The sequence below is a fragment of the Aedes albopictus genome, chromosome 3 (genome assembly GCF_035046485.1).
Source record: "Aedes albopictus strain Foshan chromosome 3, AalbF5, whole genome shotgun sequence".
Lineage (NCBI taxonomy): Eukaryota > Metazoa > Arthropoda > Insecta > Diptera > Culicidae > Aedes > Aedes albopictus.
The window spans coordinates 232,123,616-232,139,324 of NC_085138.1; the positions used below are offsets into that span (position 1 = coordinate 232,123,616).

General features: G+C 40.0%; 1 protein-coding gene across 1 annotated transcript; it reads right to left on the reverse strand.

Moving 5' to 3' along the window:
• Positions 1 to 2,787: 2,787 nt before the first annotated feature.
• Positions 2,788 to 13,260, reverse strand: LOC109399850 (uncharacterized). The gene is made up of 5 exons (XM_062856192.1): positions 12,967 to 13,260; positions 3,949 to 4,560; positions 3,515 to 3,604; positions 3,035 to 3,187; positions 2,788 to 2,979 (listed from the first exon to the last, which is right to left on the reverse strand). The coding sequence occupies exons 1-5, from the start codon at positions 13,246 to 13,248 to the stop codon at positions 2,926 to 2,928; spliced, it is 1,191 nt and encodes a 396-aa protein (XP_062712176.1). The 5' UTR covers positions 13,249 to 13,260; the 3' UTR covers positions 2,788 to 2,925.
• Positions 13,261 to 15,709: the final 2,449 nt, after the last annotated feature.

The window sequence follows — 15,709 nt, forward strand, 5'->3', positions numbered from 1 at the left end:
CAGCACAAAATTGGCTGTTGTGGGAGATGCTCGAGCTGCTGCCGCCAGTAGTTCAAATTAAGATTAAAATTGGTTCAAATTATGATTAAAATCATTGTTGACGAATAATCGAATTTTTCAATGAAATTCGGTGCAAATACAAACTTTTTACCACTTAACAGAAAGCTTATACCCGTGGCTTTCATATACATAAGATTTTGCTGTAGTAAATTATTTCCATGTGGGAGAAAAAATCACTCAAAATTTGCGCTACTTCGGAAAGCCTCAATTTGGTTCAACCTTTGATTACCTACCCTATTTCCTATTTGTTTTTATAAGCCTAGAAGTACACTTCCGTTTTCTGAGATCCTTGTACTCCGGCACGCAAGAAAAATGTTCGAAAAGTTTTTCATTCTACGGTTGCCTAAATGAGTCCATAAGGTTAAATTTTGAGTTTGTATCTCATGTATTGTACCAAATGGATATACTTAGGATAAAACAATACAATTTTAGTGATGAGATGGTAAAAAAATAGTGCAAGTTAGCTCAACTTGGGCTGATTTCCTTGTAAATAACCGTTATATTAAACATAATCATTATAAAACGTAAATTTTGGACTAAATTTACCACAATAGGAATACAAGCATGTTTTAGAAGAGAGAAGTGTGTGAAAGAACAATACAAAATGCATCCACGCTTCTTTAACACAACAAATATCATTAAAACAGGTAAATGGACGTTTTTGTTTAATTCACGTTTTATTTTGTACAAAATAAAATGGCTTTGTACTTCACCAATACAGAAGCTGACATTTTCTCTCTTCTGGTCCTTGTTGCTACTAGCAATGGTGAGGACAGGAACCTAATTTGTTTCAACTTAAATCCATTACTCATTAAAATAAGACGAAATACAAATGAAATGGCGTGCGTGCCAGCTGAAATGGACTTACGACACATAAGCGATCAGCAGAGAAGGATAAAGGACAATTAATTCCAAAACATATGCTGTATTTGATCAGTGTTAGTTGGCCTTTCAATAAATAAATTTACTTTGAAAATCCTAATTACTGATGTGAAATTAGTTCAATTTGATTTTGTATGAGAACTTTTTGGACACGGTGTAAACTCTTATGTACATGATCATTGGCCTCTCAAGATAGAGGGTCGTTAAAATATTATGTTACACAACATTTCACACTATTAGACCCTCTCTCGCAATAACATTGAAACGAATATGCAGTACACTAAAAGCTAGATGATGATTAGAGGAGCTGTTCAAATGCATGGGTGTATTTTTATAAATGATTTCAGGCACTAAACGTATGAACACACTCACTTGACACTTCTTCGACATATTTTTGAAAGAAAGTGTGTTTTTATGAAGATACGGCAAACATGGCACGACTTTAAAGTCAAATGGGGACTGTTTAACAAGTTAAATTTTTAGTTAAGGTTATATGCACTCGATAACTTGCTTGACTCAATCTCACCCGCATTCTTAATATTTAGACATAGGGTCGAAAATATTGAATTTTCAAATAAAAAGTGCTTTGACAGCCCACTTTTTTCATTGCATAAACCAGGTAATACCTACAGCTAATTACTTATAAGAAAATTTACGGTTAGGTGCTTGTGTGGAACATTGCGAAGGAGATTTTTTTCAGAGTGATTTACTAGTAGTTTCATCACATAAGTTTAGTCACAAATTTAACAAAAAAATGATTATTGCTAAACATCTTATTCTGCATCATGACGTTTAAAAACATCTCCTCTTTGAAATAATATTAAGTTTTCAATATAAATTAGCGATAGTTGATAAGTTATCATGTACTGATTAATCGACCGTGTATTCTATAATTAACTTAATGATTTTGTGGCTATATCGGTCTCTTTCTACTCATAAGTATAAGGGAGTAGAGATCAAAGTGGATAATGAAATGATAGATATGATAGAATTCGCTAGGTAGCGAACAAGTGTGAAAATTTTATAGAAGGTGAAATTAGGCAAGTAGGCCATGTATTGAACGAATGCATCGAATGCGTGAAACTTCTGCCTAGCGACCTGTGCTTTTAAACAGATGGGCTTGGTTGGTAGTTCATACCACCTTACCAAGACTGGCAAAAGTTTCAGGCACCCGACTGCCTATGTATTGTTCTGTTTTCATCACAAATTCTATCGATCGGTAGCTTTTTCGGAATTCGCACTCCGTTCATAGAGGTATGTCTATATCGCGGCGTGTTCTTCCTATTAGCTTTTTCGATCTTATAGGATAGAACACTTTTCTTTTTTGAGCCAAACTTTTCATATCATGTACTGATTTATCGACCGTGTTCTATAATTAACTTGATGATTTTGTTGATAAGTTATTTCAAATTTTATGTTTCTCCGTTTTAACCCATTGTCACCCCCATCGACGGTATTAAGATGTCTTTTTCTGGTTGCGGATCCGAGTACTTCTAGGTATGAACCAGTGTACTGCAGTCGTATGATGGTGATATTGTTTATCATGTTCATGTTACTAATGTTGTGGCTGCAGGCTTGAAACAGGGTTGATACTTTGGGATTCTATCGTTTTCTCTAACAGGGAAGTTTCGGCTTTCTGTCCAAGAAAAGCGTCCATTTTCTTACTTTATCGTCAATAAAGTTATGTAATCAACGCTTTTCTTTGACAGAAAGCCGAAATTATTGGAGGAAGAAGTCAAGGTCCACATCGAACCTTATGGAGTTCGTTACGGGTTAATAACATACTGGTATATTAGTTGAATCTTATAAATTTCTTATGTTGTTATGCATTTCTATGAGTCTATGACGCTCGGTGTTATTGTTGAATTTTTAATTAATTTTATTATATAAGATTATTACTGCGTTGCTGTTTGGCTAGTTCACTAAACTTTACAAATATGTGCCGGGATGCACTAAACAGTTATGTATGTTGAACTTTAGAAATTAATCCTTCATTCGTAAGAGCATCATTATTCCCGAGTAAACGGTTTTGTGAATCTATAACGATAAAATATGTTATTTTAATTGATTTTGCCTATTTTTGCACAGTTACCTTTAAGTATGCTGCTACATTCAAATTTTCCACAATAGCTGTTACCAATATCGGAGTCTGCGAAACCATAAGCAAAAATTTGATCGTCTTTCGATTTTTGACCGACAACTTGTACCAATCGAAGGCACCCAGTTCCGTTACGAGGTACTCGCTCTGTGAATGATAAGGGACGATTAGGGAGCTGAAATGACTTTTCTATTTATTCCATCAAAAGTTTAGGGTCACCACCTGAAATGTGAAAAGCTCATATTTGCTTATTCTGCTTTTTTGAATTTAGGTTTCTTCATCTTAGCATTGAATCCTCACTGAGATAGAATTGGTAAAATAACCTATTTTATATTTTATTCCTAGTGCCGGAATTTATCTGAGGATGTCTACAGAAGAAATTATTTTACTTTCTTTTATTCATGATATTTTGAACAACGCCGCATCGATTCAGTTTCACAGATGGCAACCCCGATCGTTTGATCCATACTGTACCTTCGTTTCATAATAAGATCCAAGAAAACACATGTAGAATATTTGGGCGGAAGCGAAGCAGGACACCACAACGCCCAGATACCAGTCGATCTGTAAATATCACAGAGTGGCGATTGATAAGAAATAAAAAGAAATGTTCACTGAATAAATAATATTTCACCTAAGAATAATAGCAATGATTTACATAACCTTTTAAAGATTTCCGAGAAGCTAAAGCAATAATTGATTGGACAGTTACAGTGCATCCGAATTTGTGTATTTTAGGAGTATGTTTATGAGATGAAGTACATCATTATAATGAAATGTGTTTCACGAAATTCAAGCTATGGTATTCAATTGCATAACATACATTTGCTAAGGTATCCGTTCTTCAACAAAAGTAAAAATAAGTTATCTGAACAATACCTTTTCTCAGTAAATCAAACAAACCATACCAGAACGAAGGCAGCCAACGAGATCGACATGTTGAAGCAAAGCGATGCAATGGAAATCAGAAAGTACAAGTTGAATAAATGTTCCACTTTTCTCATGTACAGCTGGTGATGTTTGTGCATCGTGATGATTCTCTGCAACTGCTCCTCAATTTGCTGCTCCCCGTGGCCCTTCGCCATGATGTCGTCCAGCTCGTGGAGAAGCTCGACGATGGCATCTATTTGTCCGGTTGCATTAAGGAGATAAAGGATGAATGTTCCATCGGTGACCGTCGTCAGAAATGCAACATAGTAAGTGCAATTGACTTGGAACCAACTGTTGAAGGCATACGCCGACCAGGAATCGGAATGAATGGCTTCGAAACCGAAGGCAAGTACGGGCTTAGAAATGATGATGGCGTAGAATACAGGTGCCAAAGCGATGAATGCTACAATTCCAATATATCCATATACGGTCAGCGTCAGTATGATGTGATTCAGGTGGACGCTTGGCTTGAATGCTCTCTGAACAGTCTCGTACTTCATTATTTCCAATTTGAAAAACTCCATATTCATTTCGTGGACTTCAATAACCTTTTTGCGGCGTAGGATGAATGAATATATTTTTGATGCTCCCTGTAAAAAGCAACAGAACATTGGGAATGCTTTAGGACAGTCAAAAAGAAACCATAAAAAAGAAAAAGAGTGCTATTCTACGTGCATGTGGTGCTTTCCCACATGTTCATTGATTAAACGATAGTTTGTCAAATATATTGATTCAATTCTCAATTTGTCGATTAAGAGCACTGTCAGAAATGAATGCTTAGTTGACTTAAAAAATACTTTGCTAAAACTTCTTTCACAAAAAACGGCAACTTTTTCGTTCAACATGGATTTTATTCGTGTTTAATTTTTTTTCTTTAATGTGAACTGTTGAGTGCATCGAGATTTGAAATACGACAAATTAAAAAAAAAAAAAAAAGGTTTGCAAATCGGGGGCACTGTTGTCCTTCTGACTTTAGCTAGATATAGGAGATACGTTTCGTTCGTCTGTTCACCAAGAAGGTGCGGCTCAAACAGCGTCTATTCTGGTATCCAGCGGCTGAGCATGAAATGCACCTCCACCGGAAGCTATACCTAAGGTGACAGCCCTACTACGGATGGTAGGAGACTTTCGGCCGACAACCTACTGTTTCCGAAACCCGAAAACCGCTAAAGGAACCGAAAGTGAAAGGTTACGAACTGATGCAAAGACAACGACTTTTAGCGTGAAACAACGCAACGGACAAGAATTGGAATTCGAAATGTATTAACCCTAGCCCAGCAGAGTAAATTGGTACAACTAGTCAAATGGGGCATGCCGTATGAAGCTTGATGAGATCCTAGGACTGAGCGAAGTCCGTTGGCCGATCATTGGAAAATACAGATGGGCGTCGGATCGAATTCTGCCATGTTCTGGCCTACGAGGTGTTCACGCTCCTCGCCACCGTGGAATTGGTCTCCTGCTCAGCGCTCACGAAGTGGGAACCTATTAACGAGAGAATAATTGTAGCCAAATCCAGAACACGTGTTCGAAACCTTACCATGATCCAATGCTGCGCGCCAATCTGCTGAATTGCAAGACAAAGAGAACTTTTACAGTCAACTGAATGATATCGTGGATATGATCTCAAAAGGTGATATCAAGATCCTCATGAGCGCCTTCAACGCGAAGGTTGGTTCCGGCAACTCGGACTATGAACACGTCATGGGACACCATGGTCTCGGAAAAAAATGAGCGAGAGCGGTGAGCTGTTTGCTCAGTTTTGTGACAATAATGACATGACGATTGGGGGATCGCTCTTTCCTCATCGACCAGTGCATAAGTGACATGATTTCCCATGATGGCGTCACGAAAACCAAATCGACCACATCTGCAGCAGCCGAAAATGGAGACGGGGCCTTCTTGATGTGCTGAACAAACGTAGCGTCGACATTGCGTCCGACCATCATCTCCTGATCGGCGAGATCTGGCTGAGTTTTGCTAGGATCCATCGACAGGAGGAGAAAATCGGGCGCCGGTTCAACACACGCCGACTGGAAGACGCTGCGGATATCCCAGAAGGTGGAAGCGTAGAAGATCAATGGAGCGCCATCAAGAACGCCTTCATCGCTACCGGCGAGAATAATTTGGTTGAGCTACGCACCCGGAGAAAGCAGTGTATCACAGATGATACATGGAGGAAGATAGAGGAGCGAAGGAACACCAAAGCCGCGATAGAGCGAGCGAAAACACGAGGAGCCAAAGCCGTAGCCCGTCAGTGCTACTCGGCTCCCGAGAAAGAAGTGAAACGGTCATGTAGGCGGGACAACCGAGCGTGAGCGGACTCCCTAGCCGACGAAGGCGAGAAAGCCGCAAACACCGGCGACATCCATCTCCTCTACGATGTCTCAAGTCATCTTAGTGGGACTAAGATTAATGCTACGATGCCCGTGAAAGACACGTCTAGACAGTTATTGATTGAAGCGGTTGACCAGTAAAAATGCTAGTTTGAGCACTTTGATAACCTTTTTAAAGTTTCGGCCCCGCCATCAACACCTCAGCATGATCCGCCAAGGGCACGGCGCATTACCCGTGTCAAAATCCGAATTTTCAACTCGAACGTGAAATCTGTGCTGCTGTACGGCAGTGAAACTTGGTGTGTATCAGTGGAGAACTCTCAACGGCTGCAGATCTTCATCAATAGATGCCTGCGGTATATAATTCGTTCGTGCATGGTGGCCTTATAATTGGACCTTCAACGTGGAGCTCCATCGTCGATGTCCCAAAAAGCCGATAACGACAGAAATTCGGGAGCGAAAGTGGAGGTGGGTCGGCCACACTCTACACAGGAGCGGAAACGAAATCTGCAAGCAAGCGTTAGATTGAAACCCTACAGGACATTGTATCAGCGGCAGACCCAGAGGCTCATGGCGGCGTAGCCTTAATAACGAAATTAGGAAAGTCGACAAGGTCATGGGGATGGCGGGCAAAAGGTGATGGAATCTCATGCCTGCTGTTCAACATCGCCCTGGAAGGTATTATGCAACGAGCCGGGCTCAACAGCCGATTCACGATTTTCACGAAATCTGGTTAATTAGACTGTTTTGCGGATGACGTGGATATTGTAGTTAGAATATCTGGAACGGCAGAATTGTACACCCACCTTAAATGTGAAGCAGTCATGGTCGGACTCACGGTGAATGCGTCGAAAACGAAGTACATGTTGGCAGGCGGAATTGCGAACGACAGGGCAAGCCGAGGCAGCAGTGTTAGACGGAGACAGTTTCGAGGTGGTGGAGAACTTCGTCTACCTCGGGTCCTCATTAACGGCAGACAACAACGTTAGCCGCGAAATACAAAGGCGCATCATCAGTGAAAGTCGATGTTATGGGCTCCACAAGAATCTGCGGTCGAAAAAGATTCACTCTCGCATCAAATGCACCTTGTACAAAACGCCGATAAGACAGGTGATCCTCTACTGGCTCGAGACCTGGGCTATGCTCGGGGAGGACATGTAAGCGCACTCCACATGCAAGCGAGGAGGACAAGCAGTGTTCGAGCGTCGGATGCTTAGGACCATCCTTGGCGTGTGCAGGAGAATGATGTGTGACGGCGAAGAATGAACCACGAGCTCGCTGCACTCTACGGCAAACCTAGCATCCGGAAGGTGGCATAAGATGGAAGGATACGATGGGCGGGGCATGTTTTGAAAATGCCGGACAACAACCCTGCAAAGCTGGCGTTCACAAGAGATCGGGATGGTACAAGAAGACCTGGAAGGCTACGTGCAAGGTGGGCGGCCCAGGTACAGAACGATCTGACAAGTGTGGGACGCGACCGAGGATGGAGAACTGCAGCCACGATCCGAGTGTTGTGGAGAAGCATTGTTGATTCAGTTAAATGCAATGTAATGCTAAATAAATGAAATGCATGAAGAACAAAGCCTGATTGACAAAATACTGGACAACTATGCAGAAAAAAAGGATGCTCATCCCAGAGTGAATCTCAGGCGGAAGTTTCACACGTGGACGCAAAGTCAACACCGTCGCCCGCTGAACGATCTACTTCAACTGTGCAAGCACCAAAAAGGCTGGTTCCTACACAGGAACGGATGCGGACTCAGCTTGCGGATACCAATCAAGAACTATTGCTTGCCATCGGGCGAGACTAACGAGGTTTGTTTTACAATAAGTTATTGAATACGACTTCAAAATAAAGATTGGTGAGCAAATCCGATCGCAGGAGCATCGAGATGACATGCAACAATCCCTGAAAGACTTGGGTTAGAAGATTCCGGAGGCAAAGTCGATCCTCAAGTGTTTGAACTATCTTAAGAAAGCAGTGAACTGTCGAGGATTTGAGATCAGCAGAAGCGGTAAGTATCTCCGTCTCATATCCAAACGAGTGAATTCATCCGAGGACAGAGATGCGACATTTTAAGACCGTTCCCGCTAAGTTGATCAAAGCACAAAACGGCAAGCATTCACAACATCAGGATGGTCGTTTATATTTTGCAGCTATTTAGATGCTGGAGGAAATCTTATCAATTATGGGTCCACGAGAAGTTTCCTTCGTGACTCTAGACGATAAGGCTCAAGTTGCGCTCGGTTATACAGCAGCTACAACACAGTCGCCGATGGTTATGCATGTGCACTATTATGGAGTGTCCATACCGGATCATGATTTTGTTATGGCAAAACAGAATAAGTTGATACCATCGGTCTACGCTGCTGTTAAAATTCTACCGGATGCCATGGGAAAACCGGAAGCAGTCGGTTACATTGGTCCAACTTATGTTGCTAACAGATCAGTCAAGCACTGCTCTTGTGCAGCAATTTCCTATGGTTTTGCCTACACAACTCGTCGAATTACCGTAAACCGGGGTCAAATTGATCACTTTAAAACAACTTTTGCTGTTAACTTGAGTACCAATTCTAATATTGTCAAAAGAATTTCTGAAAAATCAGTCCTGAATGGTCCTCTATGAAACTACGTTGTAGAAGATAATATCAATTCAGTGTGTTCTGGATACAATTTTAATTTAACAACTTAGATAACGAGATAAAACAGTCGTACCAAAGAAAATTAATTATTCCAAACGTGTTTTATACCTCAAGGGGGCGAACCCCCAAAGAGAAAAAATAGCTCAGAGAAAGAGAGAGCAAAGAAGTTCAAACCCTCGCCAACGAGGTTCGGAAGGCAGTCTTAAAATCAATTTCGAAGTGAACGGTCGCTCGATCGTACGTTCGCGGCGCAACTCGTCGAACCGTCCAGTTAAGTCGCGTGTGAAAATGATTCGGCGGAATTATAGTCGCCAAAACGGCGAGGCCAACGTTGGTCATCAGAGTCCGACGGTTCACGACATACGCGACACAATTATGGTTCAACAAATTTTAACATAAAGTTAAATAACATCTAACTCACGAACATTTAAAATACCTCTTTGGGGTGAAATTGGTCAGCATACAAATAAAAATCAGTTAAAATTTTAAATTGCCATTTCCCCTTAATTTCGACCATCTGAACACGAATAGCGCGTCAAAACTCTTACAACTTGTGAATTTGACTGAAAGCTAAATTAACTTTCGATATTGACAATTAAACGCCTGAAGGTAGGCAATGTTCTATGAAATAAGCGAGTTCAGCCACATTAAATTACTTTTTAAACAAATTCTAACAGTTTAATAACTGATTCTTGCCTAGAATAGCTACATTACACCACTATAAAGGTTCCATAAAAATGATAACACAGAAACTTCGCAGATAATACTGATGGCAAACGATTGTTTAGATGAACTTTTTTCTAAAAATTCAAAAGTCCTCACTCATCTCTAGGCATCCATGAACTGAATGAGAAAAGAACTTTATGATCATAACGACGTAGGGAATCGCGCCACTTGGGCGGTGGGTTCTATATTCGTCTGTTTTCCACTATAACTCAGTCAAACTTGAACCAATTGACACAACTTTTGGAATGTGGTGAGATAGGTATAGTATCTACCCGTGTGTAACAATTCAAGTCAATTGGTTCAAAATTGACAGAGTTATAGTGGAAAACAAACGAATATAGAACCCACCGCCCAAGTGGTGCGATACCCTATATAAGTTGCTAGAATGGGGTAACAATCTAGTCCTCGATTGATCAATTTCACCCCGGTTTACGGTACCTACATGTGTTTGAAGATTTTGCGACGTTGTTGGTCGGTGGGGTAAAACCAGTTCATGTAATTATTTCCGGTGGAGGTCCGGATGAGAACCCTCGATATCAAAAGGAGAATCTTCATTTTGTATATGTTCAGGGTGTCTACTCATAACTCAAAATAAATTTCACTGAGTTTTACAGGTTTTTCCAGATGAAATTTTGAAAGTTTTGAATTATAAACTTAAATAAATTATAAAACAACCCAAATTTTCTAAAAATTATAAAGGGTGACTTAGGGTATCATCGGCAGGTTTGTTCTCTTCGTCATGAGGGATTTATGCCGGCCAAATTGCCTGAAACTTGATCATATTCAGCTTGGTGGGGAAGGATTTGATGCCAACTCTGAGTTCGACAGGTTAAAAAAAAACCCATGACGAAGAGAACAAAACTGCCAAAAATACGTAAGTTCCCCTACTCTTCAAAAATTCTTTTAAGATTTCTGAGCATAATTCCTGAAATTTCTTCCAAATTTTCTTCCTGGCTCTCCGCAGGATTCTTTCACACAATATATCTGTTTGACGTTCTGATATTTCTTGCAAAGGTTTTCCGATATACTTCTAGAGATTCTCGCTGGATTCCTCCTGAAGATCCACCCAAAACTATTCAAAGTTTCTTCAAGAATGTCATTGGTTGAACCTCGTAGCCATGCGGTTAGAGTCCGGGTGGATGAGGGTTCGATTCCCGCTTCTAACGATGAAATTTTTCACGTCTTATCCGTAGCCACTCCGTGTTAAGTTTCGTTCAATCGGTACAGCCGCCGGCTGAAGCCAGTGTCCATGCCTGTTTTAGTGGTTTTCCAGGACGGCTATCCATAAACTACTGAACTTTTCCGATATTCCTCTTATTTTCCACGCGGAACTTCGTCCGCAGCTGCTTTCAGGTTTTCATGAGGTTTTCAGAATTCCTCCTTGGATGTCCTTAATATTTCTTCTCGGGATTACGATTACCTAGAACTTTTTTTCGAGATTTCTCATTTTTTTTCTCAGGTTTTTCCTGAGATTTTTTCAATAACACTTTGCGGAGTTTCTCGCAAGATTTTATTTGAATTCCCTCGAATATATCTCCATGAATTTCCTATAAGGTATTTCGTAAGTTATCTCAGGAGACATTCTGAGGAAAACCCGTAAAAGAATCCCTGCAATTACTTTGGGAGAAATCCCTAAAGGAGTATCCAGAATCTCGGGATAATTTCTGGTAAAGATTCCGGGAAGAATTTTGAATAATGCATAGAATATCTGTAAAAACTCTCAGGTGGATCACAGCAAGAAATCCGGTACAACTACAAGAAACAGCCTGGCTCTGAAAGAATGCAAGAGAAGAATTCAATGAGAAATATCAGCAATAACTCCTGTGGAAATCTCAGAAGGCACTGTGGAAAAAAAACTTAGGAGAAAATCCAGGGTAAATTAGGAAAAACTCTGAGAGACATCTTATGACCAACATCGGAAGGAATCTTCTGAGAGAAGTTCCAGGAGATACTCCGCGAAAAATCTCAGGTAAAACTTCAAAATAAACCTCGCGAAAACTTTTAACAAATTCCTGTAGGAGACTAGGAAGAACATCTCGAAGAAAGCCCAAAGCAATGGTTTGAAGATATCACAGGAAACAAATGAAAGAAATCTTTTGAGGAACTCTTGCACTAAATTCGTGAAAACTCCTTCAGAAACCCTTGGAGGAACTTTAGAAGAACAGGAATAACTCCTTTAGCAACTCTGAAAGACATTCTGTGAAGATCTTCTGGGGAAGTCCCAAGAAGAACACCGGAAGGAATCGGGTAAAATTTCCGTGAGGAGTGCCGAAAGAAATTCCACGATTTATCCCGACAGATATTCTTATAGAGTGTTCGGGATAAATTCTGGTGGAAATCCTACGAAGATTTCATTCAGCAAAACACTGAAGGAACTCTGGGAAGAAATAGCATCCCCGTGAAAAACTCCAGGAGAAATCGGTTGGAATTCAGGAATCCTGGAAGGAACCCGGAAGTATACCTTTCCGGAAAAAAAAATCAAAAAGGAATACCAAGAAAAATAGCGTCAAAAATGCGGAAGGAATTTTATAAGTAATCCTGGGAGACATTCCAGGAGGTATTTTTAAAGAAGTTCCAGAAAGAAATTCTGACGGAATTTCTGGAAAAAATCCTTGTAGCGAAATTTCTATATGGATTTTTACTACCAGCACGCAAAAACGGCCTCGCTCAAAAATGTGTTCGGCCTGCACATTTTTAGTAAACATCCATGCCGCACATGACTGTGTTCGAAACACACATTTTTTTAAAATTGCTCGTACGCTCATATGAGCATGTATTTTGCAATAATTTCGACATGGCAACCTCACTGGGTTTATAAACCACCTTCAAATACCGAAAAATATTGATATTTTGCAAAAATGTGAGCGTGCGAGCAATTTAAAAAAATGTGTGTTTCCAACACAGTCCCTGTGCGGCATGGGAGCTACTCAAAAATGAGAGCTTTTATTTTAGAGAGAGGTTCATACGACCCAAAGTTTTTTTTATCGGAGTAAAATTTCCCTGAGTACTCCAGAAATTCCCTGAGTATTCCAGGTTTTTCCCTGTTAAATAAAATTCCCTGAGTATTCCCGGTTTTCCAGGTTTTTCCAGGTAGTAGACACCCTGATGTTACACAGCAAATAATTTTGTAGGTAATATCCAGGTACGTAATTTCTGACGATGTAACCAATTTTTAACGAAATTTCACTCGGTTACATCGTTACAAATGCATTAAACGACCAAACAAATTTAGAACAAATCACTTTCGCGTTAATATTATAATTCACCTGTAACACCCTCCTCGTAACTCACCTGAGTGGAAAACCCAAAGGTTGTCACACAGGACAGTGCCTTTTCGATGTCATGCCGGTAGTAGTGTGTCGAAGTGACCACCAGATAAATGTATATAAAAAGCGAACTAACGCCCCACAAGTACCGAAAGTTGCAAAAATTAAACACACGATTGAACAAATTCACTCCCATAAAAGAGCTGAAATACTCGAGCCGATCAATCACATTCGTGTAGGCGATTTCCGGTCCCTTGTAATCGAGACGGAATATGCGATATCTCTGCAGTCTGTTGACTAGATCCATTTTTGACTGAAGGTAAACGAAAAACTTGGTTAAAACTGAAACATTTGCTAGAGAATTCCGAGTTTTATATTGACCTTATTTCGTTTGAAATTTCACCGCATACAAGCGGTGAAAGCGAGAAGTTAATATTTATGTAAAATTTATTAATTTTATCAGAATTGCCAAGCACTGCATCAAAGACATATTTAGAGTCAATTATTCATCAGTTATGACCCACTGTCGAAGGCAGTGTGCTCGATTTTCTTTACTGTTCACGATTCTTTTGATCCCAAATTCACGATCAAGGCTAAGAAACCCGTTGCTATTTTATCCCACAGCTATGTTTTTTTTGCAAGTAGGGGGATTAGGGGCATAATGTACACCCTAAGCAAATGAGTATGTTAGGCCTGTATAACAGACAAAAACTTAACATATTATCAGTTGGCTTACAACTTTAACTTGTTTCCTACGTATTTCAATCATTTACAACAGGTAGAATGTCATTATTGTAAAGAAATAATGATTTGAAAAACGTGTTTTTTGGGGCTGGCAGGAAAGGTACGGGGCGAATTGGACACCCATCGGGGCATAATGGACACCCGTGCATATTTTATGCTGTATCTTTGAGAATATCGACCAGTTAAGTAATTTGCCAACGGAGACCAATACCACAGATATAGGGGGATTAGGGGCATAATGGACACCCGGGGCGAAATGGACACCCCTGTTTTTGCCGAAACTGTCGATTTTTATGTAAAACTTTTAATGCATAAGTGTAAAGGAACAAGTCATGGTTCTATTTTTCAAAAGTTCCATTTATATTGCTCCAAAATAATTAAAATATCATTGAAATTGAAAATTGTTTTTCATATGGTGAAATTCTTATAATTTTGAAGCAGCATCAAATAAGGTATTACGAGTTTTATAGTGTGTCCACCATAAAAACAAATGAATGGTTACCTTATCTACATGTATACGAAGATTTAGCAATGGATGGAGTATTTGATTTTTGATCATAATTTACTTAAAATAGCAATTTTAATGTTGAAGTCGATTAGGGGCGAAATGAACACTGGCAATTACGAATGCATGTACGCGCATTGCATACTGTTAGGCGTTTTAGAGAGTTTGGAAAAAATCAATCCGATTATTTTAGCCTAAAGTTTATTAAATTAACTTTGATGTTATGTAAACTCGTCTAAGATGGAGTATTATATCTGTGGTATTGATCTCCGTAGACAAATTACTTAACTGGTCGATGTAACCAAAGCATTAGCATAAAATATGCAGGGGTGTCCATTATGCCCCGATGGGTGTTCATTTCGCCCCGTACATTTCCTGCCAGCCCTGAAAAACACACGGTTTACAATTCATTATTTCTTCACAATAAAGACATTCTACTTGCTGTAAATGATTGAAAGACGTAGGAAACAAGTTAAAGCTGTAAGGCAACTGATAATATGTTAAGTTTTACTCTGTTATACAGGCCTAACGTACTCATTTGCTTAGGGTGTCCATTATGCCCCTAATCCCCCTAATACTCCATCTTAGACGAGTTTACATATCGGATTGATTTTTTTCAAATTCTCTAAAACGCCTAACAGTATGTAACGCGCGTACATCCATTTATAATTGCCAGTGTTCATTTCGCCCCGAATAGACGACAACATTGAAATTGCTATTTTCAGTAAGTTCTGATCAAAAATATAATACTTCATCCATTGCTAATTCTACGTATACATGTAGATAAGCTAACAATTCACTTGTTTGTATGGTGGACACACTCAAACACTCGTAATACCTTATTTGCTGATGCTTCGAAATTATAAGAAATCCACTATATGAAAAACATACTTCAATTTCAATGATATTTTGGTTATTTTGAAGGAATATAAATGGTACTTTTGAAAAATAGAACAATGACTTGTTCCTTTACACTTATGCATTGAAAGTTTAACATAAAAGTCAACGGTTTCGGCAAAAACAGGGGTGTCCATTTCGCCCCGGGTGTCCATTATGCCCCTAATCCCCCTAATTGTATTGAAAAGTAACTGTCTGTTGGTACCATCGCTTTTTATGTATTGGTTTTGCTGGCGTATTTGTAATCAACAGTTTGATTTTTCATTTTTACATGCCAACGCATGAACGGCTCAACCCAAGTATGGGAAGACGGAGTAATATGCACCACGAAACCCCCCTCACCTCCCCCCCACCCTTAAGAAGGCGCTATACAATATGTTGTTAGCTTGGGACAGTGTCGCCGAGTCCAGTGGGGTAGCCGTCCTGATGTGGGCCAACGAGCAGATAACCAGCACAGATGCGGCTACCGCCCTGATGATCGCCGATGTCTGCACGGGACTCGGGCTACGATACGAGGTGCTATGCCAGGCTGGTGTACCTGCTTCGGAGGTCCAGGCATTTGTGCAGGCGGCGTTGGATGTCATTTGGGATCGCCTGTCATTTGTGGTGCGTCCAATGGTCG

Coding starts and splice junctions, on each gene's coding strand:
- LOC109399850 (XM_062856192.1), bottom strand. CDS start 13,248: ATGGATCTAGTCAACAGACTGCAGAGATATCGCATATTCCGTCTCGAT. Junction 4,561..12,966: donor CCTTTGGGTTTTCCACTCAG/GTGAGTTACGAG, acceptor TGCTTTTTACAG/GGAGCATCAAAAATATATTC. Junction 3,188..3,514: donor GATCTTATTATGAAACGAAG/GTACAGTATGGA, acceptor TATCATTCACAG/AGCGAGTACCTCGTAACGGA.